Source organism: Pholcus phalangioides, unplaced genomic scaffold (genome assembly GCF_987345545.1).
Source record: "Pholcus phalangioides strain wild (caught in Gottingen) unplaced genomic scaffold, Ppha-v1.0 ptg000037l_1, whole genome shotgun sequence".
Classification (NCBI taxonomy): domain Eukaryota; kingdom Metazoa; phylum Arthropoda; class Arachnida; order Araneae; family Pholcidae; genus Pholcus; species Pholcus phalangioides.
The window spans coordinates 2116066-2141336 of NW_028301624.1; the positions used below are offsets into that span (position 1 = coordinate 2116066).

General features: G+C 39.1%; 1 protein-coding gene across 1 annotated transcript; it reads right to left on the reverse strand.

The window, feature by feature from the left end:
- Window positions 1-18462: 18462 nt before the first annotated feature.
- On the reverse strand, window positions 18463-18993 carry LOC149065894 (speckle-type POZ protein-like). The gene has a single exon (XM_089253320.1). It carries the CDS (start codon window positions 18991-18993, stop codon window positions 18463-18465), a length of 531 nt encoding a protein of 176 aa, XP_089109446.1.
- Window positions 18994-25271: the final 6278 nt, after the last annotated feature.

The following is a 25271-nucleotide window of genomic DNA, read 5'->3' on the forward strand; positions in this document are numbered from 1 at the left end:
AGTGAAATTTCATGTTCATTAAATTATACATACACTTTTATCTTCTTTAAATTTTAATTGACAATAATTTCTCTTAATTCTTCAACAAAAAATGATAAATTTAATTTATATTTGTATATCTAAAATGATTCATGTATTAAATTTATGACTCTTGTTAAAAAAAGTTATGACTATTCACTTTCATTATAAACATATCGCTGATATCTTCTCACTAGATGGCAGCACATTTACAATATTCAAATTGTGCATTGAGTGGCATAATCATTTCCAGGCATGCTCTGCTTAGACCAATGATTCCCAACGTGGGTGTTAACCCCCCCCCCCCCTCTGGGAAGTTCCAGGGTTTTCAGTTTGTTTTGTTAAATGAATTTTATTCTTCGCATACTTAGAGTTGAATAAGATACCCTGTGTAATATGAATTTAAAATTTTATGAGAGATTTGTGCACATACGCAACCATAAATATAAATAATTAAAGAAAAGGTAGAACTCTTTTTCTTTTTTCAATATGAAATTCTGAGTTTCAGAAATAAATTGTTTTTTCATTTAAATTTGGGAACAGGAAATTATTTTATGTGGGGGGGGGGTTAATTTCTAGGTACTCTTCCCGTTGTGCTGACCATAAACGGTGCTCGTGAAGCGAAAAAGCTTGAAGACCCCTGATCAAAGCGTATTAAAGACTAATTGATATTAAAGATTATTGATACGCTTTGCCCCTGATTTAAACCAAATAGAAGAGACATATCTTTCAAACGTTTTTTGGCGTATATGACAGCGTCATCTATTGCCAAGTTTGAGGCATGGAAATTAAGTCTGTGCTTCCTTTAATATTTTTAATGACTAAAAATTCAAAGTTTTCTATTTTATTCAATGAATGTGTAAAAATTTAAAAAAATTAATGTAAATTTTTAACATAATAAACTTTCAAGTCAACAACGTTATGCGCCTCGGATCCGACGAAGTCGGTGTGGTGGCGCCTAGTGATGGGGGAAATGAATTGATCAAAAGTGCCATCTAGTGAGGGTATGTATAAACTCTCGCGGTTCTCCCATCCCGAGAATCTAAATTTTCTTTCTAAATTACACCGCTGCGTTTACGATTTAATTGAGGGACACACATGTTGCGTTCGAATTAAAAAAATCAAGCTTTTCATTCCAATAATAATAATACATTTTTTCCTTACAGGAGAAGGATCTTCAGGGATACGTAAAATTCACAAAAAAAAAAAAAATCCGAAATTTCACAAAAAAAATTTTTTTTTAATCATAAATTTCGCATTTATTCTCAAAAAAAAATTCAGGTCAGAAATTTCGTATTTGTTCGCAAAAATTCTTGCATTTGATGTAGCTGCCGTCGCGGTGGCAGGGTCCTCCCTCCATTAATATAAGCTTGATGATAAGATCCCTTTGACCAACATCTGATAGGGCAAAAGAAGAGAGAAACAACATTTGACCAACACCTGCTAGAGCAGTGTTTCTCAACCGCCGGGCCGCGGCCGAGTACCGGGCTCTGATACCAATCATACCAGGCCACGAGTGATTAGCCGTTTCATTTTTCCTCATTCATTTTCCGTTGGTCGTGTGTTGTTTGACCGGGCCTTCGACTCACAAAAATGAATGAAACCGGGCCGCGGGCTTGAAAAGGTTGAGAATCACTGTTCTAGAGCAGAAGGTGTTGATTTGGCTCCCCGCCAAGCAGATCATTACCCACAAAATTATTCGTCGCCAGAGGGCGCAGGAGATCGCAAAAAAAAGGAAAAAGTTTACTATTATTATTGTATTGATGTATGAGGGCTTTCCCTCGATACACCAAAAAAGGCTTGGAGAGGGAAAGGGGGGGGGGGAGTAGGAAAAAATGTTCGTATTTAATTGGGGGGTAAAAGTAGCAATCAAATCAAAAGTAGCAGCATTCTGTACACTCTTGCTTCTTCAATCATCAGGATGACGAAAAATATTATTGCCATGATCAGACTTTTTCCCCCATGACGAGCCATATGGGCCGATTGTGGGAATACGAACAGGTCAGTTGTGCCTATGAAGAGGGTAAAAGAAAAGACTATTTTTGTATGTGTTGTGTGAGCAAAATTATTGCCATTATAGAAAATATTGACCCGAGGGGAAAAAATAATTGTTGATTGTTTCCAGTTGAATAAAAAAATATACGAGAGATTCAAAATATATATATATTGTGTGTTAAAAATAGTATATCCTTGGTTAAATATGTTTATATACAGGAGCGAGCGTCTCGCTCCGCCCGCTGAAGGCGAGAGAGCAATTCTGGGAAGACGACATGACCGTAATCTGGATTCTCCTGTTAACAATACTAATTGCTGAAGGTTGTGGAGCATTTTCCTGCAGAAATTTATCAAAATCGCCAGTGCCAAACATTTCCCCAATTTTGAAAAAAAATTCCTCTTCATACACTCACTCGCACATACTCTCTTGTCTTTCTCTTCATACGTGGCCACACTTTGTAAGCCCGCTTACGGCCCGAAAGGGCTGGGCACGGGAAACTACCTTTCATTCTGGTCACAGTAACCCTTGAAGCAGAGCAAAATGCACCAGCCAATCCCGTTCGAGCAGTGGCATAAGTTGAAGTTTTTATTAAAGAATGCCGGATTCACAAAAGTTGAAAAAAAAATTGATTTGGATTTAAAAAAGTGTTGAGAGGGAAAATAAATCGAAATTCCCCAGATGAACACAAACGTACAGGGAGTATATCAAAGGTTGGCATGTTTGTAAAGTAGACAGAATATTGCAAGCCATTTTCGGATTACCAATTTACGAGAACGGCGCACAAATAGGGCGCCCGTTCATTTCGTTACTTTTTAGATTTCACATCGTTGGATTTGCGAGTGAAATTTCATGTTCATTAAATTATACATACACTTTTATCTTCTTTAAATTTTAATTGACAGTAATTTCTCTTAATTCTTGAACAAAAAATGATAAATTTAATTTATATTTGTATATCTAAAATGATTCATGTATTAAATTTATGACTCTTGTTAAAAAAAGTTATGACTATTCACTTTCATTATAAACATATCGCTGATATCTTCTCACTAGATGGCAGCACATTTACAATATTCAAATTGTGCATTGAGTGGCATAATCATTTCCAGGCATGCTCTGCTTAGACCAATGATTCCCAACGTGGGTGTTAACCCCCCCCCCCCCCCCTCTGGGAAGTTCCAGGGTTTTCAGTTTGTTTTGTTAAATGAATTTTATTCTTCGCATACTTAGAGTTGAATAAGATACCCTGTGTAATATGAATTTAAAATTTTATGAGAGATTTGTGCACATACGCAACCATAAATATAAATAATTAAAGAAAAGGTAGAACTCTTTTTCTTTTTTCAATATGAAATTCTGAGTTTCAGAAATAAATTGTTTTTTCATTTAAATTTGGGAACAGGAAATTATTTTATGTGGGGGGGGGGTTAATTTCTAGGTACTCTTCCCGTTGTGCTGACCATAAACGGTGCTCGTGAAGCGAAAAAGCTTGAAGACCCCTGATCAAAGCGTATTAAAGACTAATTGATATTAAAGATTATTGATACGCTTTGCCCCTGATTTAAACCAAATAGAAGAGACATATCTTTCAAACGTTTTTTGGCGTATATGACAGCGTCATCTATTGCCAAGTTTGAGGCATGGAAATTAAGTCTGTGCTTCCTTTAATATTTTTAATGACTAAAAATTCAAAGTTTTCTATTTTATTCAATGAATGTGTAAAAATTTAAAAAAATTAATGTAAATTTTTAACATAATAAACTTTCAAGTCAACAACGTTATGCGCCTCGGATCCGACGAAGTCGGTGTGGTGGCGCCTAGTGATGGGGGAAATGAATTGATCAAAAGTGCCATCTAGTGAGGGTATGTATAAACTCTCGCGGTTCTCCCATCCCGAGAATCTAAATTTTCTTTCTAAATTACACCGCTGCGTTTACGATTTAATTGAGGGACACACATGTTGCGTTCGAATTAAAAAAATCAAGCTTTTCATTCCAATAATAATAATACATTTTTTCCTTACAGGAGAAGGATCTTCAGGGATACGTAAAATTCACAAAAAAAAAAAAATCCGAAATTTCACAAAAAAAATTTTTTTTTAATCATAAATTTCGCATTTATTCTCAAAAAAAAATTCAGGTCAGAAATTTCGTATTTGTTCGCAAAAATTCTTGCATTTGATGTAGCTGCCGTCGCGGTGGCAGGGTCCTCCCTCCATTAATATAAGCTTGATGATAAGATCCCTTTGACCAACATCTGATAGGGCAAAAGAAGAGAGAAACAACATTTGACCAACACCTGCTAGAGCAGTGTTTCTCAACCGCCGGGCCGCGGCCGAGTACCGGGCTCTGATACCAATCATACCAGGCCACGAGTGATTAGCCGTTTCATTTTTCCTCATTCATTTTCCGTTGGTCGTGTGTTTGACCGGGCCTTCGACTCACAAAAATGAATGAAACCGGGCCGCGGGGTTGAAAAGGTTGAGAATCACTGTTCTAGAGCAGAAGGTGTTGATTTGGCTCCCCGCCAAGCAGATCATTACCCACAAAATTATTCGTCGCCAGAGGGCGCAGGAGATCGCAAAAAAAAGGAAAAAGTTTACTATTATTATTGTATTGATGTATGAGGGCTTTCCCTCGATACACCAAAAAAGGCTTGGAGAGGGAAAGGGGGGGGGGGGGAGTAGGAAAAAATGTTCGTATTTAATTGGGGGGTAAAAGTAGCAATCAAATCAAAAGTAGCAGCATTCTGTACACTCTTGCTTCTTCAATCATCAGGATGACGAAAAATATTATTGCCATTATCAGACTTTTCCCCCCATGACGAGCCATATGGGCCGATTGTGGGAATACGAACAGGTCAGTTGTGCCTATGAAGAGGGTAAAAGAAAAGACTATTTTTGTATGTGTTGTGTGAGCAAAATTATTGCCATTATAGAAAATATTGACCCGAGGGGAAAAAATAATTGTTGATTGTTTCCAGTTGAATAAAAAAATATACGAGAGATTCAAAATATATATATATTTTGTGTTAAAAATAGTATATCCTTGGTTAAATATGTTTATATACAGGAGCGAGCGTCTCGCTCCGCTCGCTGAAGGCGAGAGAGCAATTCTGGGAAGACGACATGACCGTAATCTGGATTCTCCTGTTAACAATACTAATTGCTGAAGGTTGTGGAGCATTTTCCTGCAGAAATTTATCAAAATCGCCAGTGCCAAACATTTCCCCAATTTTGAAAAAAAATTCCTCTTCATACACTCACTCGCACATACTCTCTTGTCTTTCTCTTCATACGTGGCCACACTTTGTAAGCCCGCTTACGGCCCGAAAGGGCTGGGCACGGGAAACTACCTTTCATTCTGGTCACAGTAACCCTTGAAGCAGAGCAAAATGCACCAGCCAATCCCGTTCGAGCAGTGGCATAAGTTGAAGTTTTTATTAAAGAATGCCGGATTCACAAAAGTTGAAAAAAAAATTGATTTGGATTTAAAAAAGTGTTGAGAGGGAAAATAAATCAAAATTCCCCAGATGAACACAAACGTACAGGGAGTATGTCAAAGGTTGGCATGTTTGTAAAGTAGACAGAATATTGCAAGCCATTTTCGGATTACCAATTTACGAGAACGGCGCACAAATAGGGCGCCCGTTCATATTGTTACTTTTTAGTTTCACATCGTTGGATTTGTGAGTGAAATTTCATGTTCATTAAATTATACATACACTTTTATCTTCTTTAAATTTTAATTGACAATAATTTCTCTTAATTCTTCAACAAAAAATGATAAATTTAATTTATATTTGTATATCTAAAATGATTCATGTATTAAATTTATGACTCTTGTTAAAAAAAGTTATGACTATTCACTTTCATTATAAACATATCGCTGATATCTTCTCACTAGATGGCAGCACATTTACAATATTCAAATTGTGCATTGAGTGGCATAATCATTTCCAGGCATGCTCTGCTTAGACCAATGATTCCCAACGTGGGTGTTAACCCCCCCCCCCCCCTCTGGGAAGTTCCAGGGTTTTCAGTTTGTTTTGTTAAATGAATTTTATTCTTCGCATACTTAGAGTTGAATAAGATACCCTGTGTAATATGAATTTAAAATTTTATGAGAGATTTGTGCACATACGCAACCATAAATATAAATAATTAAAGAAAAGGTAGAACTCTTTTTCTTTTTTCAATATGAAATTCTGAGTTTCAGAAATAAATTGTTTTTTCATTTAAATTTGGGAACAGGAAATTATTTTATGTGGGGGGGGGGGTTAATTTCTAGGTACTCTTCCCGTTGTGCTGACCATAAACGGTGCTCGTGAAGCGAAAAAGCTTGAAGACCCCTGATCAAAGCGTATTAAAGACTAATTGATATTAAAGATTATTGATACGCTTTGCCCCTGATTTAAACCAAATAGAAGAGACATATCTTTCAAACGTTTTTTGGCGTATATGACAGCGTCATCTATTGCCAAGTTTGAGGCATGGAAATTAAGTCTGTGCTTCCTTTAATATTTTTAATGACTAAAAATTCAAAGTTTTCTATTTTATTCAATGAATGTGTAAAAATTTAAAAAAATTAATGTAAATTTTTAACATAATAAACTTTCAAGTCAACAACGTTATGCGCCTCGGATCCGACGAAGTCGGTGTGGTGGCGCCTAGTGATGGGGGAAATGAATTGATCAAAAGTGCCATCTAGTGAGGGTATGTATAAACTCTCGCGGTTCTCCCATCCCGAGAATCTAAATTTTCTTTCTAAATTACACCGCTGCGTTTACGATTTAATTGAGGGACACACATGTTGCGTTCGAATTAAAAAAATCAAGCTTTTCATTCCAATAATAATAATACATTTTTTCCTTACAGGAGAAGGATCTTCAGGGATACGTAAAATTCACAAAAAAAAAAAAAATCCGAAATTTCACAAAAAAAATTTTTTTTTAATCATAAATTTCGCATTTATTCTCAAAAAAAAATTCAGGTCAGAAATTTCGTATTTGTTCGCAAAAATTCTTGCATTTGATGTAGCTGCCGTCGCGGTGGCAGGGTCCTCCCTCCATTAATATAAGCTTGATGATAAGATCCCTTTGACCAACATCTGATAGGGCAAAAGAAGAGAGAAACAACATTTGACCAACACCTGCTAGAGCAGTGTTTCTCAACCGCCGGGCCGCGGCCGAGTACCGGGCTCTGATACCAATCATACCAGGCCACGAGTGATTAGCCGTTTCATTTTTCCTCATTCATTTTCCGTTGGTCGTGTGTTGTTTGACCGGGCCTTCGACTCACAAAAATGAATGAAACCGGGCCGCGGGCTTGAAAAGGTTGAGAATCACTGTTCTAGAGCAGAAGGTGTTGATTTGGCTCCCCGCCAAGCAGATCATTACCCACAAAATTATTCGTCGCCAGAGGGCGCAGGAGATCGCAAAAAAAAGGAAAAAGTTTACTATTATTATTGTATTGATGTATGAGGGCTTTCCCTCGATACACCAAAAAAGGCTTGGAGAGGGAAAGGGGGGGGGGGGAGTAGGAAAAAATGTTCGTATTTAATTGGGGGGTAAAAGTAGCAATCAAATCAAAAGTAGCAGCATTCTGTACACTCTTGCTTCTTCAATCATCAGGATGACGAAAAATATTATTGCCATTATCAGACTTTTCCCCCCATGACGAGCCATATGGGCCGATTGTGGGAATACGAACAGGTCAGTTGTGCCTATGAAGAGGGTAAAAGAAAAGACTATTTTTGTATGTGTTGTGTGAGCAAAATTATTGCCATTATAGAAAATATTGACCCGAGGGGAAAAAATAATTGTTGATTGTTTCCAGTTGAATAAAAAAATATACGAGAGATTCAAAATATATATATATTTTGTGTTAAAAATAGTATATCCTTGGTTAAATATGTTTATATACAGGAGCGAGCGTCTCGCTCCGCTCGCTGAAGGCGAGAGAGCAATTCTGGGAAGACGACATGACCGTAATCTGGATTCTCCTGTTAACAATACTAATTGCTGAAGGTTGTGGAGCATTTTCCTGCAGAAATTTATCAAAATCGCCAGTGCCAAACATTTCCCCAATTTTGAAAAAAAATTCCTCTTCATACACTCACTCGCACATACTCTCTTGTCTTTCTCTTCATACGTGGCCACACTTTGTAAGCCCGCTTACGGCCCGAAAGGGCTGGGCACGGGAAACTACCTTTCATTCTGGTCACAGTAACCCTTGAAGCAGAGCAAAATGCACCAGCCAATCCCGTTCGAGCAGTGGCATAAGTTGAAGTTTTTATTAAAGAATGCCGGATTCACAAAAGTTGAAAAAAAAATTGATTTGGATTTAAAAAAGTGTTGAGAGGGAAAATAAATCAAAATTCCCCAGATGAACACAAACGTACAGGGAGTATGTCAAAGGTTGGCATGTTTGTAAAGTAGACAGAATATTGCAAGCCATTTTCGGATTACCAATTTACGAGAACGGCGCACAAATAGGGCGCCCGTTCATATTGTTACTTTTTAGTTTCACATCGTTGGATTTGTGAGTGAAATTTCATGTTCATTAAATTATACATACACTTTTATCTTCTTTAAATTTTAATTGACAATAATTTCTCTTAATTCTTCAACAAAAAATGATAAATTTAATTTATATTTGTATATCTAAAATGATTCATGTATTAAATTTATGACTCTTGTTAAAAAAAGTTATGACTATTCACTTTCATTATAAACATATCGCTGATATCTTCTCACTAGATGGCAGCACATTTACAATATTCAAATTGTGCATTGAGTGGCATAATCATTTCCAGGCATGCTCTGCTTAGACCAATGATTCCCAACGTGGGTGTTAACCCCCCCCCCCCCCTCTGGGAAGTTCCAGGGTTTTCAGTTTGTTTTGTTAAATGAATTTTATTCTTCGCATACTTAGAGTTGAATAAGATACCCTGTGTAATATGAATTTAAAATTTTATGAGAGATTTGTGCACATACGCAACCATAAATATAAATAATTAAAGAAAAGGTAGAACTCTTTTTCTTTTTTCAATATGAAATTCTGAGTTTCAGAAATAAATTGTTTTTTCATTTAAATTTGGGAACAGGAAATTATTTTATGTGGGGGGGGGGGGTTAATTTCTAGGTACTCTTCCCGTTGTGCTGACCATAAACGGTGCTCGTGAAGCGAAAAAGCTTGAAGACCCCTGATCAAAGCGTATTAAAGACTAATTGATATTAAAGATTATTGATACGCTTTGCCCCTGATTTAAACCAAATAGAAGAGACATATCTTTCAAACGTTTTTTGGCGTATATGACAGCGTCATCTATTGCCAAGTTTGAGGCATGGAAATTAAGTCTGTGCTTCCTTTAATATTTTTAATGACTAAAAATTCAAAGTTTTCTATTTTATTCAATGAATGTGTAAAAATTTAAAAAAATTAATGTAAATTTTTAACATAATAAACTTTCAAGTCAACAACGTTATGCGCCTCGGATCCGACGAAGTCGGTGTGGTGGCGCCTAGTGATGGGGGAAATGAATTGATCAAAAGTGCCATCTAGTGAGGGTATGTATAAACTCTCGCGGTTCTCCCATCCCGAGAATCTAAATTTTCTTTCTGAATTACACCGCTGCGTTTACGATTTAATTGAGGGACACACATGTTGCGTTCGAATTAAAAAAATCAAGCTTTTCATTCCAATAATAATAATACATTTTTTCCTTACAGGAGAAGGATCTTCAGGGATACGTAAAATTCACAAAAAAAAAAAAAATCCGAAATTTCACAAAAAAAATTTTTTTTTAATCATAAATTTCGCATTTATTCTCAAAAAAAAATTCAGGTCAGAAATTTCGTATTTGTTCGCAAAAATTCTTGCATTTGATGTAGCTGCCGTCGCGGTGGCAGGGTCCTCCCTCCATTAATATAAGCTTGATGATAAGATCCCTTTGACCAACATCTGATAGGGCAAAAGAAGAGAGAAACAACATTTGACCAACACCTGCTAGAGCAGTGTTTCTCAACCGCCGGGCCGCGGCCGAGTACCGGGCTCTGATACCAATCATACCAGGCCACGAGTGATTAGCCGTTTCATTTTTCCTCATTCATTTTCCGTTGGTCGTGTGTTTGACCGGGCCTTCGACTCACAAAAATGAATGAAACCGGGCCGCGGGGTTGAAAAGGTTGAGAATCACTGTTCTAGAGCAGAAGGTGTTGATTTGGCTCCCCGCCAAGCAGATCATTACCCACAAAATTATTCGTCGCCAGAGGGCGCAGGAGATCGCAAAAAAAAGGAAAAAGTTTACTATTATTATTGTATTGATGTATGAGGGCTTTCCCTCGATACACCAAAAAAGGCTTGGAGAGGGAAAGGGGGGGGGGGAGTAGGAAAAAATGTTCGTATTTAATTGGGGGGTAAAAGTAGCAATCAAATCAAAAGTAGCAGCATTCTGTACACTCTTGCTTCTTCAATCATCAGGATGACGAAAAATATTATTGCCATTATCAGACTTTTCCCCCCATGACGAGCCATATGGGCCGATTGTGGGAATACGAACAGGTCAGTTGTGCCTATGAAGAGGGTAAAAGAAAAGACTATTTTTGTATGTGTTGTGTGAGCAAAATTATTGCCATTATAGAAAATATTGACCCGAGGGGAAAAAATAATTGTTGATTGTTTCCAGTTGAATAAAAAAATATACGAGAGATTCAAAATATATATATATTTTGTGTTAAAAATAGTATATCCTTGGTTAAATATGTTTATATACAGGAGCGAGCGTCTCGCTCCGCTCGCTGAAGGCGAGAGAGCAATTCTGGGAAGACGACATGACCGTAATCTGGATTCTCCTGTTAACAATACTAATTGCTGAAGGTTGTGGAGCATTTTCCTGCAGAAATTTATCAAAATCGCCAGTGCCAAACATTTCCCCAATTTTGAAAAAAAATTCCTCTTCATACACTCACTCGCACATACTCTCTTGTCTTTCTCTTCATACGTGGCCACACTTTGTAAGCCCGCTTACGGCCCGAAAGGGCTGGGCACGGGAAACTACCTTTCATTCTGGTCACAGTAACCCTTGAAGCAGAGCAAAATGCACCAGCCAATCCCGTTCGAGCAGTGGCATAAGTTGAAGTTTTTATTAAAGAATGCCGGATTCACAAAAGTTGAAAAAAAAATTGATTTGGATTTAAAAAAGTGTTGAGAGGGAAAATAAATCAAAATTCCCCAGATGAACACAAACGTACAGGGAGTATGTCAAAGGTTGGCATGTTTGTAAAGTAGACAGAATATTGCAAGCCATTTTCGGATTACCAATTTACGAGAACGGCGCACAAATAGGGCGCCCGTTCATATTGTTACTTTTTAGTTTCACATCGTTGGATTTGTGAGTGAAATTTCATGTTCATTAAATTATACATACACTTTTATCTTCTTTAAATTTTAATTGACAATAATTTCTCTTAATTCTTCAACAAAAAATGATAAATTTAATTTATATTTGTATATCTAAAATGATTCATGTATTAAATTTATGACTCTTCTTAAAAAAAGTTATGACTATTCACTTTCATTATAAACATATCGCTGATATCTTCTCACTAGATGGCAGCACATTTACAATATTCAAATTGTGCATTGAGTGGCATAATCATTTCCAGGCATGCTCTGCTTAGACCAATGATTCCCAACGTGGGTGTTAACCCCCCCCCCCCCCCTCTGGGAAGTTCCAGGGGGCGGTGGAAACTACGGATATAACATAGGATCCTATGGGTTATATTGCGTTTGGGGCGATTTGAGGAAAAAAAAAATTTCTGAAGAGGGGGGGGGGTGATGGGACAAAAAAGGTTGGGAAACTATGGCTTAGAGGGTCATTCAAGTATTACGTCATCATCGAGGGGAGGGGGTTTTCAGATTTGCTGACTTTTCATGACGGAGTGGAGGGGGGGGGGGTTTGAAGGTTGGTTACATCATCAACCACCCCTTTTTGAAGATATAAAATATTCTAAACTGCTGACGAAATTTTGCTGACAGGGAAAGGGGGGGGGACAGTGTTTTGCTGACTTTTGCTGACAAAAGGGGGGGGGGTCAAAAATGGCTGAAAATCTGCTTACGTAATACTTGACGAAATCATCTTCGTTGTTCTGCCTGGAGACTTTCAAGAGGTGTCCTGGATTCTCACACAAGTGTAATTATTTTCTCTTTACTCGGGAAATTTACGTATTTTTCGAAAAAGCCGCCGATTTCGTTTTATGTACGCTTGAATCTGGATGATGAAACACTTGAAAATGAGCCTCTTCAGGAGTGCTGTTATAGTTTACAGGCAGCAATAGCTCCCCCCCCCCTCCCCGGATGGCGACATATATTTAAAAATGCACTCTACACTCATTAAACCACATTAAACTTGTTAATAGTATTAACCGTAGCCGGTCAATCTGTCGCACTCAACTTGTCGCGCCTCAATTTGTCGTGGTACAAACTCGTCGCAGTGCCAATTCGCGCGGAATTGACCTAGATTCGTGTATTAACAAGTTTAATGAGTGTAGAGCGCATTTTTACATACATGTCGCCACCTGATGGCCTATGCTATTGCTGCCTGTAAAATACAACAGCACTCGTGAAGAGGCTAATTTTCAAGTGTTTGAAAGATTCAAACGTACATAAAACTAAATCGTCGGCTTTTTCGCAAAAAACGTAAATCGTAGTAAATCCCGAGTAAAAAGAAAATAATTACACTCGTGTGAGAATCTAGGACCTCTTGAAAGTCCCCAGGCAGAACAACGACGATGATTTCGTTTAAGCCAGTGGTCGGCAAACCGCGGCTCGCGAGCCACATGTGGCTCTTTAGCCCCTTGAGTGTGGCGCTTCCCCAAAATACCACATGCGGGAGCACAAAAATTCCACATTTTTGCAAAATCGTGTTTTGACACTCATTTTGACCATTTTTTTCTCGCTCCCTCCCCTCCCAAGTGAGTCATCTTTTTCACGGTTTTTTCCCGAAAAAAAAGAGTGAAACCCTGGCGCTGCTGTCACGTGACACTTCCGCGACCAATCAAAACTGGTCGGAACTGGGAAGTTCGGCAAAAAGTTGTCGAAAACGAGGCAACTTTTTCTAAGGTACTCGGGGTAGACTCAAAGCCGCTTGGAAGGGGCTCTTAATGCAGCTTTGGGATAGATAGACGAAAAAGACAAGTCTCCTCTCAGAACACGGGAGGGACATGCAATGTTTTCCATACTAAGGAACGTCAACCTCTACCATGCCAGATCATAGAAGACGATGCTCCTGGGGGCCACCACCTCTCATGACGGCTCTCTCGAAGCCTCCTCTCTCCAACCAACGTCGGTCAACACTGCTAGAAGCGATCCACCAGGGGGGCCACACATTTGAAGACGACGTTCCTGGACCACCACCTTACCACCTCTCATGACGACTCTCCCGTGGCCAGCTGACAGACAGACAGAATTTAATTTTTCTCGTCGCTGCCCAGCCCGAAGGGGCTGCCTGGTGACTTACAGACTGCTCTTGCTAGCTATGAAGGGGATTATAGACAAGTTTGTGCGTGTTTGATAAATAGTAAAATACACAAAGATCAGCCAAACTTCATCAAAATTTTACTCTATGCAATAGAGTTGATCAGCAAAATCAATAGTAGTAAAAAAATACATATTATGCGATAAATACAAGTATTATAATGGACACAAAAATTAAATCACTTCTGTACAATTCACCAAAATGCTACATAATGCGTTAATGAGAAAATAATAATAAAAAATAAATCTAACATGCAAAAGAAGTAATAGAGAAACAAATGTGTTATCCGAAATTATACAAATTGGTGCAGTGCAAGATCAGTCATGTACATTTAACCACAATGTTACTCTATGCAATAGAGCTGATCGATAATTTCGATCGATAATTTTTAATAATTATTTTCGATAATTTTTCGATCGATAATTTTAGCAAGATAAAAGTACAAAAATATTATGATAGATAGACGAAGATTATACATCTCAGTAATTCAGACCCTTACGCACCGCACCGACCATGGCACGTGCAGCACCTTTTGAGGCCTGAGAAATTTTAGTCTTTGACGTGGGTTGTTATCGACCAGCTCTCTCAGACGCTCGTATTCTGAGTTCTTCAAAGTGATCCTCTGAGATTTGTTGGATGTAGCTGAGGATGGTTGGAATCTTCAGGTCTTTTCTAATGTCAGCCCCTCTGATGTAGTTTGGGGCGCGCATAAGGGTTCTCCGTATTTTATTCTGTTGACTTTGAAGACGCTTCATGTTGGTTTTTGAAACATGAGCCCATACTGGAGCGGCGTAGGTCATGATAGGTCTAATGATTGATTTAAACAATATGACTGTTTTTAAGAGTTAGTTCCTTCACAGGTCTTATGGCTTCTCTGCCCAGGTCGATTATTACTCTAGTGAATTTGGTTCTTCTTGTTAGCCAGATGAACTGACACTTGGCGATTTTTTGTTGTTGGTGATAATAATTGCATCATCCGCCAAGAGTCCCAGTATGCCCATTTGGGAGGCAGGGAAGTCATTGATGTAGATGGAGAAGAGCTGAGGCCCAAGAACTGATCCTTGGGGAACCGAGGCTCTCATTGGACGAATAGAAGAACAAGCATTTCCATTTTTAACCAGAAAATGCCTGTCTTCAAGATAGCTGTTGAAGAACAACACGTAGTGGTCAGGAAAACCGTATTCAACAAGCTTGGCCAACAGAGTTACGTGATTCGTTTTGTCAAATACCTTGCTAATGTCCAAGCACATTGCGCAGGTGAATTTCTTGTGGTTGAAGACTTGTATTGCGAATTCTACGACTCCATGCAGCTGTGTGACACAGGAGTAGTTTCTTCTGAGTCCATGCTGCTCAGGACGAAGAAAATGAGAAGATTCGAGATAGTTATTGAATAACGTTAAGACTACGTTCAAACAGCTTAGATATATTGCTCAGACGCCTGATCGGTCGGAAATTTTTGGCTATGAGAGGGTTAAAGCCAGATTTGTGGATAGGTTTGATTACTGAAAGTTTCTATATTTTCGGGAAGTGACTAGTTTTTAACAAGCTATTAAAAATGTTGGTGAGAGTCATAAGGGCAGATAGGGGCAGATTTTTGAGAGCAAGATTGGAGATTTCATCCAGGCCAGAGGCTTTCTTGATCGAGGGTTTGTTAATAAGTTCTCTAACCTCCTCCATAGTTGTTGTTAGCTCTGAATCTTGAAACTCACAAAGACTCTGATGACGTGGTTTGTTGAGAAATTCCTCAATTATATTCAGGTGTTCCCGCTGAGTGCCAATCGGTTGATTCGTGTTAGGTTTGAATTGACCCTCATAAGTTTCGGCAAGCACTTCCGCTATCTCGGCATCAGTGAAGACCAATTCACCTCGTTCGTTTTGAATTTTGTTAATTTTCTTGCTTTTCTTTTTGCTGATGTTCCAAACTTTCCAAAGGGAGCCCTCACTCGCAGTGGCCTCTTCAACGAAGTTCGAAAAGCGCTCGTTGACGAATCCTTTGATTTCTTTCCTGATTTCCTTTTCGAGTCGATTGAGTGCAGGGGGACGAAATCTTTGCCAGGATTTTCTTATTTTATTTTTGAGTCTAATTTTTTCATTTGGCTCAAGAGAGATTCCAAATTTGTTTCCCGGGTGTTTGATTTTTCTAGTTGAATTGTGTAATGCGGCTTTAATACTATCCGACCACTTGATCATTTTTAACGCAACACGGCCATTTTCTGCACATGAGGGCTAATTAGACCGGGATCTGCAATTTATTGCCGATTCCGAACGGCAGGCTTGTTTTTTATACTCATCGAGAGGTAATACTGTCCGAAAAGATGACCGTTGCTGCTTCAACTTCCTCGTTGTTTGCATGCTGGAGCTCGAGAACTTCGTCAACATCTAGCAGATCTCTGAATTTATTCCAGTCAGTGGCAAGGCAGAAAGGAACGAAATTTCTTAGATTAGACTCCCCCCCCCCCCCCCCCCCCCCATACAGGGATTGTAAATACTTTTCGTTTTTGTTCTGTAAATAACAACATCAAATACAATCGTAAATCATATCTTTTTCACCTTATATCATCAATTAATCATCACATTTCACATAGAGTCCCTCAATCAAGGGCGTAGCGAGGGGGGGGGGGGGGACTTGGGGGTCTGGTCCCCCCCCGAAATGTGAGAAAATGACCGAAAAAAGGGAAAAAGATGGCCAAATCCATTGTTCTGTCACTTTGGTCCCCCCCCCCCGAAATAAAAGTGGTCCCTCCCCGAACGAAATTTCTGGCTACGCCCCTGCCCTCAATCATGGGAGTAAAAGCAAAAAGTGACGGGAAAAAAAATTAATATATGTATGTGTGTGTGTGTATTCTCAGCAATTGTTGTTAACTTGAAAAAAGAATAGATGGCAGCACCAATAATACTTTACTATTTTATATTTGGTTATCTTTGACTTCAACAGATGGCGCTAGTAGTTATAGGCTCCTCAAAACTAAACAAAGAAATTTGTAAAAAATTTGACTACGCCGTTTGAACTTTGAATCATGGGTGGAGATATGTGGGGGAAAGCCCCCCCCCCCCCCCCCCCCAGCATCAAAGGTGAAGTCGACAGATCTAATGCATATATGTATAGATGAATCGACATCATCATCATCTTGCCCCCCCCCCCCCAGCAAGAATGACCGTGTTCCCCCAGACTTCCAAGTCTATCTCCGCCTATGCTTTGAATGCTGCTTTGGACGGGATAGAGCCCCATTTTTCCAAGGCAGGGTGGATCTAGAGCTCGTTGTTGGGAGGGGCGACTTTACAAATTGCTAAAAAAAAATGATAAAAACCCAGTGATGACCATGTCCTGACCATGTCCCTTCCGTGACAGTCCTGTTTTTTCCCCCTCTCTATCCCGACTTTTTTGAAAAATGTCCCGGTTTTACCAGTTTTCTTGAATTTGTTGTTGCAATAATTCATATAGATGTTCCAAACATTCATAAATTATTGCATTTTACTTTGGGGTTTTTTTTTTTTTTTGATAATGACCCCACATAGATCCGCACTTGTATCAAGGCGTCTTATGGCGGAGAGTTTTTAACCCACGTTGCGGGCAAAATTAAAGGTTTCCGTAAATCCCGCGCGATCTCACCAACTCACACTGCAGTATTTAGAACAGTGAGATTCACAAGAACCAATGCCGATCATAACCCCAACACCCCCATGGGTAAGATCTTATCTACATTATTTGAAGAAAAAAAAAGAAGACATTTTTTCCTTAAATCAGGTACATTTCGAAGAAAGCCAATTTGAGCTCAAAAGGCAAGATGGCTGGAAGAAGTCGAAGCAAACTGCTTTGCCTCATAGTTCCAGGTTCCCAATCTTCCAGAACTTCTCACTCCTTAACAGAAAAAGAATATGAGGCCTTCCAAAAGTTCTGAGCAGACAGAAAGACATGGCCACTGACAGCCCAGAGAGACTATCTTGAGATGACACACTCTTTCCCAAAGGAAAAAAGCCCCGAGCAATGATTTTGTGTGTAATTTGTTCGAATAACCTTATTTTCTCTATTCTCTTTATTATAGACTGGAAAATGAACAATAAACTGTTTCGTTTAGTGCTGTTCATATCCTGAAGGGGACACAGGATTTCATGCAAGGCATATGCAGTGATTACTTTTCAAATTAATTTAGAATTAGTTTAATGATAATGTTTTGTGAAATGCATCTTCTCAAGGATATGAATGTGAAATTTCAATGAACTAGGGGTTCTAAGAATTTATGAAGGGAAAGTAGTTTTTTTTATTTTAAATTTTAAATTATCAAATTTTTTGCTATTTTCAAAATTTTTAATTTCCAATGAATCTCAAAGATCCTAGTTCATTCTATAGCCCTAAGTTAGTTTAGTAAGCATAGAAAATTTCATAGTGATTGGTCAAACCATTTTTGTGTAATCGAGTACGCAATGACAAAAATTGACATTTTGCTAAAAAATGCATTCACAAAGATTGTGACATGAATTTTGATGAAATTCTTTTTTCCTCAAAACCGTAGATACATGAAAATAACCTCAATATTGAAAAATATTTTCAGCTAATGTTGATTTTGTATAAGTTGTTTAGTTTGTTGTAAGTAAGATTTTGAGCTAATGTTGATAGGGCAATGAGACATAATTTTAATGGCACATCTAAAATCCCTGTTTTACGGCCCTGATGCCATCGCACCCTTCGCCAACAAACTGTAAAAATGACTTGGCAACTTTCATTGAGTTGAAATTTATTAATTAGGAAAGCTTTTAAAAATGAGATTTTGGCACAAAATTTCAGATTAGGAAATCAAATCGAATTGATAAAACATTGATTAAAGTACCGAAAATAAACAGTCAAACAAGGCAATTACCCTTGGAATGCCCACCACGTGGGGAAAATAAGTCACTCCAGGACACTCACGTGCCTCATGGCAAAGTTGACATTTTGCGTAGTATGTCTAAAATCAATTTCGAGTCATAATTTCGTTTACCGAGGGCATTCTCGATCCCAGAGAATTTAGTCTTGTTGGCGCAAATGAAATCAATGGCTCTTTCTCTCAACTCTTCAGCGGAACACATGTCCGCCAGAAGCAACACGTCGATCACGTTGGCAGTGTTGAGCGACATCGTTAGGTAAATGGCGCAATGCTCCTTCAGATCATCGAGCTGGTAATAATCTGATGCTTTCAGCAGATCCATGGCTTTCTGGGTGTCGAAGTCTGGCAACGCGCACGAATACACGAAATCCAACAAGTACTGCAACGTCTTGACGTCGACGTCGCTCACCTCGATGATTCTCGTGCTTTTCTCGACTGTCGAGTGTTCGAACGCCGCCATGAAGACCGGGGACCTGGCAGCCAGGATCACGCTGTGCACCGGGATCTTGACACCTTCGACAAGGATCTTGGCATCGCACAATTTCCCGGATTTTCTCAGGGTGGCGTAGTTGTCGACCATCTGTAGCATGGATATCGGTGGTTCCGGCTCATAGTACTAGTCGATTTCTTGCACGTTGCACGTTATGTTCAACTCGATAACCAGCACGTCATCACCTTCCATGTCTTTCTTCAAGTGCTTTATTTTCGGCAGCTGCTGCCACGAGTAACTCGCGTTCGTGTTGAACTTGCAATCATCGTAGCGGCGGCACAGCTCACGATCGTCAGAGTTTTTCAGTTTCAGTTCGAAAATCGCAAGGACTTCCTTCCCCGGTCCTTTCTTCATCGCCAGTCCGAGTCCTAGATACTTGGTGACGTCGGTCGTGGCATTGAGCGTCAACGTCCACTTGCATTGCTCCTCGTCGCTTTCGCTCGGAAAAAGCGGGGTCGTCTTGTCACCGGCTTGACAACCGAAGTTTTCGACGGTCCACTTGAATGAGCATTTTTCCATTGTCATGGAATAGGAATAGGCCTTTTTTTTGGACTGTAGCAGTTTCTGCTCGTTCCCGTGGGATCCTTTCTCTGCCATCTGCACAGGAACTAACTATTTTTTACACTCAAGGCACGAAGGTTGTGTTTGTGACTGCGATTCAGATATCCTTGTGCTTCTTTTGTGATAAGGCGGGATAGTTCTAGTTCCGACTGGTGGGGAGAAAAATCTAAAAAAAAAAAATTGAGGGGGGAAAAACTCGTTTATATGTATAGCTCTGCAACAGGAGCGCCTTCTGGTGAAGAAAAACTCCATGCACAGTCTTTTCGCGTTGGATCTCTCCAATTTATTTTATTGATGTTGTTAATGCAGCATTTCTCGGATAGTTTGTGTATCACGATAGAAAAAATCAAATGTAAACTCTCGCTGAGATAAGGTTTGTTTACACTAAATACCGCAGACATAGTTGAAGTATTCAGAATATATCAGTGGTTTTGATGTCTGTGGGTGAATCTCGTTTATATTAATCAAATGATATATAGAAAGATGTCACTCTCCCCAGTCAATAAAACATATTCGGAAAACTTGCTGAATGAAGAGATATCGCCGTTTCTAATTTTTGTTTTAAAAATTTAAAATTTAATTCTTGAATAGATAGTGTCAGTGATATCTCAATCTTTCTCATCCTTTTACGAATTAAACACTTTTCTTCAATTAGAATCGATTTTTATTCAATTACATTGATGCCATGCTATATTATCATGGAACTTCGAGGCGCCAATGCGAGCCGATCTCCCCGTTAAAAAGTCTCGTCGCCGAGAGCAACAGCCCTGCAACGGTACAATTATTCATTCATTACACTTCACTCACTATGAGTTGAGAAAAAAATACTAATAGTTTAAAAAATTCATTGCAGATGGCAGCACTGTACGAATAAGCATTACACAGAAACAAACTTCACGGAAGGTTCAATACACGTACCCGCACATTCCAACATGTACCAATTCGTTAGAAGTTCCGCATAGGAATATGGACGAGGTGCGCGTCTGGTTTAGTATTAGTAGTAGTATATTATCATTAGCGCGCAAGGTATTGAGGCTGAATTCTTTTTTTTCAAAATTATCAAAACATTAAGTATTGGAGATAAATGTGAAAGTCAGTACTGGCATAGGATAGCATATACAATCAATGCCGTCTTAACGCATGGGCCCACCTGGGCACTTTAAGAGAAAAGGGGCCCCCCACAAAAAATGTGATCTGGTTGAAATTTTTTAGAATTAATCAGGTGGGGGGGGGGGTCAGAAAAATCATTTGACCCGGGGCCCGGTCCATGATGCTCTTAAGACTTGGGTAAGAGACCAAGGTCGTCATTTCAACTTTTTCCGGGGGTGGGGGGAGCAAACAACATATACTCAATGTACGTATATATATATATATTTATATATATATGTACCATTTTTAGTGTATTTTCAAAAGCCAGGGGGGGCCGTCCCCAAATGACGGGCCTGTAAGAGACCCCATAATTTATCTGGAGCAATCGTTTCGAATGCGACAAATAATTTTCAAACGTATTGAATGAACGTTGATGAATTACAAATACAAATACAACTGCTTAAATGACCAACGAGCTGGTTGAAAAAAAGAAAAGATGCCCGTAACAAATATGTATGTCATAAATTTCTAAAATAGAGCAAAACATAATTAAAAGTGCAATTATAAAAACTAAAAAAATATATGTACTTGATACACTGCCCATAAAAAATATTCATGGTTGTCCCATTCGGGGTACGGATAGCCTCTCGATTCACCCCCAACGTGATCGTATTTGTTTTTTTAAACGTGTCAATTGTGTTAGAATTAACTACCCACGGGGGTAAGCTATTCCATTTATTAACAACCCTATTAGAGAAAAATTCCCTGCGAGACCATAACCTCGCGTTGCCCCTTAACAATCGATACTGGTGTCCGATTGTAGAAGCAGTTTATTGATAATTCATAATCCATCCCGTTGAAAATTTTGCACACTTTGATCATATCTTTCCGAAACTTGCGTTCATCTAATGTAAACATGTTCAAGAAAATGAAGTTTCTCTTCATAACTCAAGCCCAAACGCCATAATTACTGTTATCCATGTGTTCGAATGTATACCGACGGTGAATCTACTATTGCACAACTGAACTTTATATATTCAAGTAAACGTTGAAATTTCTCCGGACTTGATCATCATCAGGACTATAATATCCGAATCTAAATATGCCTCTAACTGGCATTGCAAAGTTGCCCCCCCCCCCAGCTCCTTCAGTCTTATGATCTTATTAATACCAGCAATTGGTCAATATCGATAATTTCCACTTACATATTATAATTGGACATTGGACCTGAATAACTAATACACCATAATACATTGGACCTGAATTTTTACACGTATCCTGTGTTTCTTTTTTTCATTTTTTTCTTCTTCCATTTTTCCATTGCTTTCATTTGACTATTGCGGAACAAATTCTGGGGGAGGGCATGCCTTTCCCCCCTCCTAGAGCAGGGCCTCCCTAAGTAAGATTTCCCACGGACCCCCCTAATTTATAGCGTGAAGAAGCCAAAAATTTATGAGAATTGCCCCGGGCCCTGTCAGCCCGGCCCTTGTGGGGGCCATGGCTGAGGGAACCAAAATGCACACTTGCCCCCTGTGATAGAGTACGGGGCGGCGCTTGGCCACGTGAACCAATGCGACCGCACGGGGCGTCGCTCAAGAGGAGCGCTAAAGGTGAGAATGGGTAAAAAAAGTTCCATTTGCCACTAAAAGGCAAAGAAAATGATTTCTGTCTGCTCTGGAGGGGCGCAAAATCCGAGAAGAAAAAAAGAGGGCGAAAATTTTTTTTGCAAGGAATTGTTTGGATAAGTTGTGAGGGAGGGGCATCACCCCCAAGGGTAGGGCTGACAGGGCTCCAGCTTGTGGGATCGAGACTAAATCCTTATTATTTTTTCACAACTGTAGAAGGGGCTTCATGGAAAATCTGGCTTGGGTCCCACGAAAGATTCCAGTCCAGGGGCCCTGATGGAGGATGTAGGGCTATAGGGGGACAGGAGGAGCAAAAGTCCCGCACGGGTACAGATTTTGTCTCGATCGCCCGATAGATTACTTCCTTATTTCTGGTAATATGGTCAGAGGCCCTGCATATTTTCTCAACGTTTCCGTTGTCGAGGGTCAACGTTCCGTTACTCAAAAGCGTGATGTCATGCGAATTTTTGCTGTGTTAAATTTTGGGGTCTTAACTAAACTCTACGCTGCCGCCCCTTACAACATGCCCCACCCCTGCATCCCCGCCGCACCCCTTGCACCCTTGCTTAGGCCGCCCCTGAATCAAAGTTGTCCTACGTAAAACTCGATTCAAGCACCCACAGGTCTGAAACATTTCCGACGCTACTGTTTGCCACTTTTCTTTAGCTAAGATTCGGACGTTAGTTGTGGTAGTGCTATTGAGTAAATTTTGAGAATGTCCAAGCGCAAAGCGCTTTCTATTGCTTTCAAGATTCCAACTATACAGTTGCCTTAAAGCCAGGGATTATTCGAAGTTCGTTATCCGCGATTTTGGGGAGAGCAAAGAGAGATTGAATTCCAATTGAGAGAGGAAAAGAATCCGATGGTGATCTGAACATCTGTAAGAAGAGATTCAGAGGAGGAGCTCACGCTGACACGGAGGCACCTCTTGCGTTGTTCGAAAAAAGCGTGAACAACACACTGTACGTATAGGGTGGGCAAAAGGACTGCAGAAACTTTAAAAATGAACAAAAACCGGAAAAATAAACGAAATAAAAAAACGGTTTGCACTCAAAAACATCCGATAGGTTGCGCTGACGTACAGATGCCAAAGAAAAGATACGCAAATAACGAACAGAATGCCTCCAAATCGTTTATTACAGCAGTATGTGTTCCACTTGACCACCACCACAGGGGATAACACATTGCAGGCGAGTCACAAATCCAGCACCGGCAGAGTGCAGCAGGTCTACATACACGATTTACGACTAGGAGAGCAAGTTCTCATAACCGTCTCATTTGCATATTTCCACTGAAGTCGCTCGTATTAGCGCCACCTATCAGCTGTTTTTTAGTTATTTTTTTTCCTGTCCAAAAAATTCTCGTGACAGTGATGCTAACCCTGCAAACCGTTTTTTATTTCGGTTATTTTTCCGGGGTTTTTTTTTCCATTTTTAAACTTTCTACGGACTTTCTGCCCACCCTGTATATACCACTCGTTCATCAAATTGAACGAAAAAATTATGTAAATCTGCAATCAAATTTCATTTTTTTAAATATTCCATATTAATTATTATAACAATCTATGTTTAAAGTAATGTAATTATTGAAAAATGAGCATGTGCTTGTAAACTATGTTTCACCATTTTCCAATCAAGTATGGTTATAACGAAGTTCGCGTATAACGAACAAATTCTGTATTTTTTCCGACTTCGTTATAAGCGGCTCCGACTGCATTCGATTTAAATTCGACTAAAGATTTTCGACCATTCATTTGAAATTTTTCATCGGTACCCAGCCCCAATAAAAGCATGCGCCTGAATGAATAAAATATATTTTAGTAGCATCAACTGATATAATTGTATTGTGGCTGTGGTGGTCGAGTGGTTATAGTGACGGGATCCGGGTTCGAACCCCACAGTGGTGGTCGGCTGAAGTTGGTTTTCTGTGGTTCCCAACTTCAAGGCGCAAATGCGAGCCGATCTCCCCGTTAAAAAATCTCGCCACAGAGAGCAACAGTCCTACAACGATAAATCATTCAATCATAACACTTCACTCATAGTTAGAAAAACTGGTGGCAGATGGCAGCACTACACATAACGAGCATTACAGAGAAACAAAAAACTTCGTCAGGTTTCGTACACCTGTTGTGGCGTTGTATTTGTATTGATATCATAACCAAGATGACGTTTGTTCTGAGTAGTTAGCATTTGATTATAATTCGATTAATCAGTCAATTTTATGTATTATCAGTCTTATCATTTTTTATTATTATCAGACAATGTGCAACTTTTTGACGGACCAGTAGAGAATTTCAATCCATTCCCAGCCCAATAAAAACATATCAGCTCTGTTAGGGCGTATAAATTTTACACCGGTGTGCAGCAAGAAAATGAACAATATATGGATGGCATCATCACCCCAATGTACACACAGGGTGACAGGGTACACCATTCATACGCAGGATGATTCCATAATTCCCCTTGCTGCATTTTACAGGCGAACCGTTGATGCTAAAGGCATACTTCCAATTAGAAAAAGTATCTACGTGTAGAACTCAGATTCACCATTCTTGTTGCAAAGGGTTGTGTAGTTTTTAAAATGTAAAAATTAAGTTGTCATATGGACAAAATGCAATTATTGAGTTGATGCCCTGTCTCCCCTGAGGCCAACAAAGAGTTCTTTTCCGAGGCTTTCACGTTTCTAAGCGCAATATTCGTTGAGATATTTAAATTGAAAAATCAGTGAAAAGTTAGGCAAGAACATCGTCAACTGTAAGGACTTCTTTCCCTCGTTTATGTTGTTCTTTTCCAACTTTTCTCCGATTTTCGAATTCAAATGTCTCGGTGAATGTTGCACTTAGAAACGTCAAAAAATTTTTATGTTTGCCTGAGAACAGGAAACAACTTTTTAATTGGGTTTTTCAACGATTTATATTTTGGTAACTATGCAATCTTTTGCAACATGAATGGCGTATTTCTTAGTTATACCCATTACAATAAAATACAATACAAATACAAGGCCACGACAGGCAAAATGTGCAACGAGGTGGCTGAGGAAAAGATGCCCATAACAAATATGGATGTCATATATTTTTAAAATACAGCAACCCCC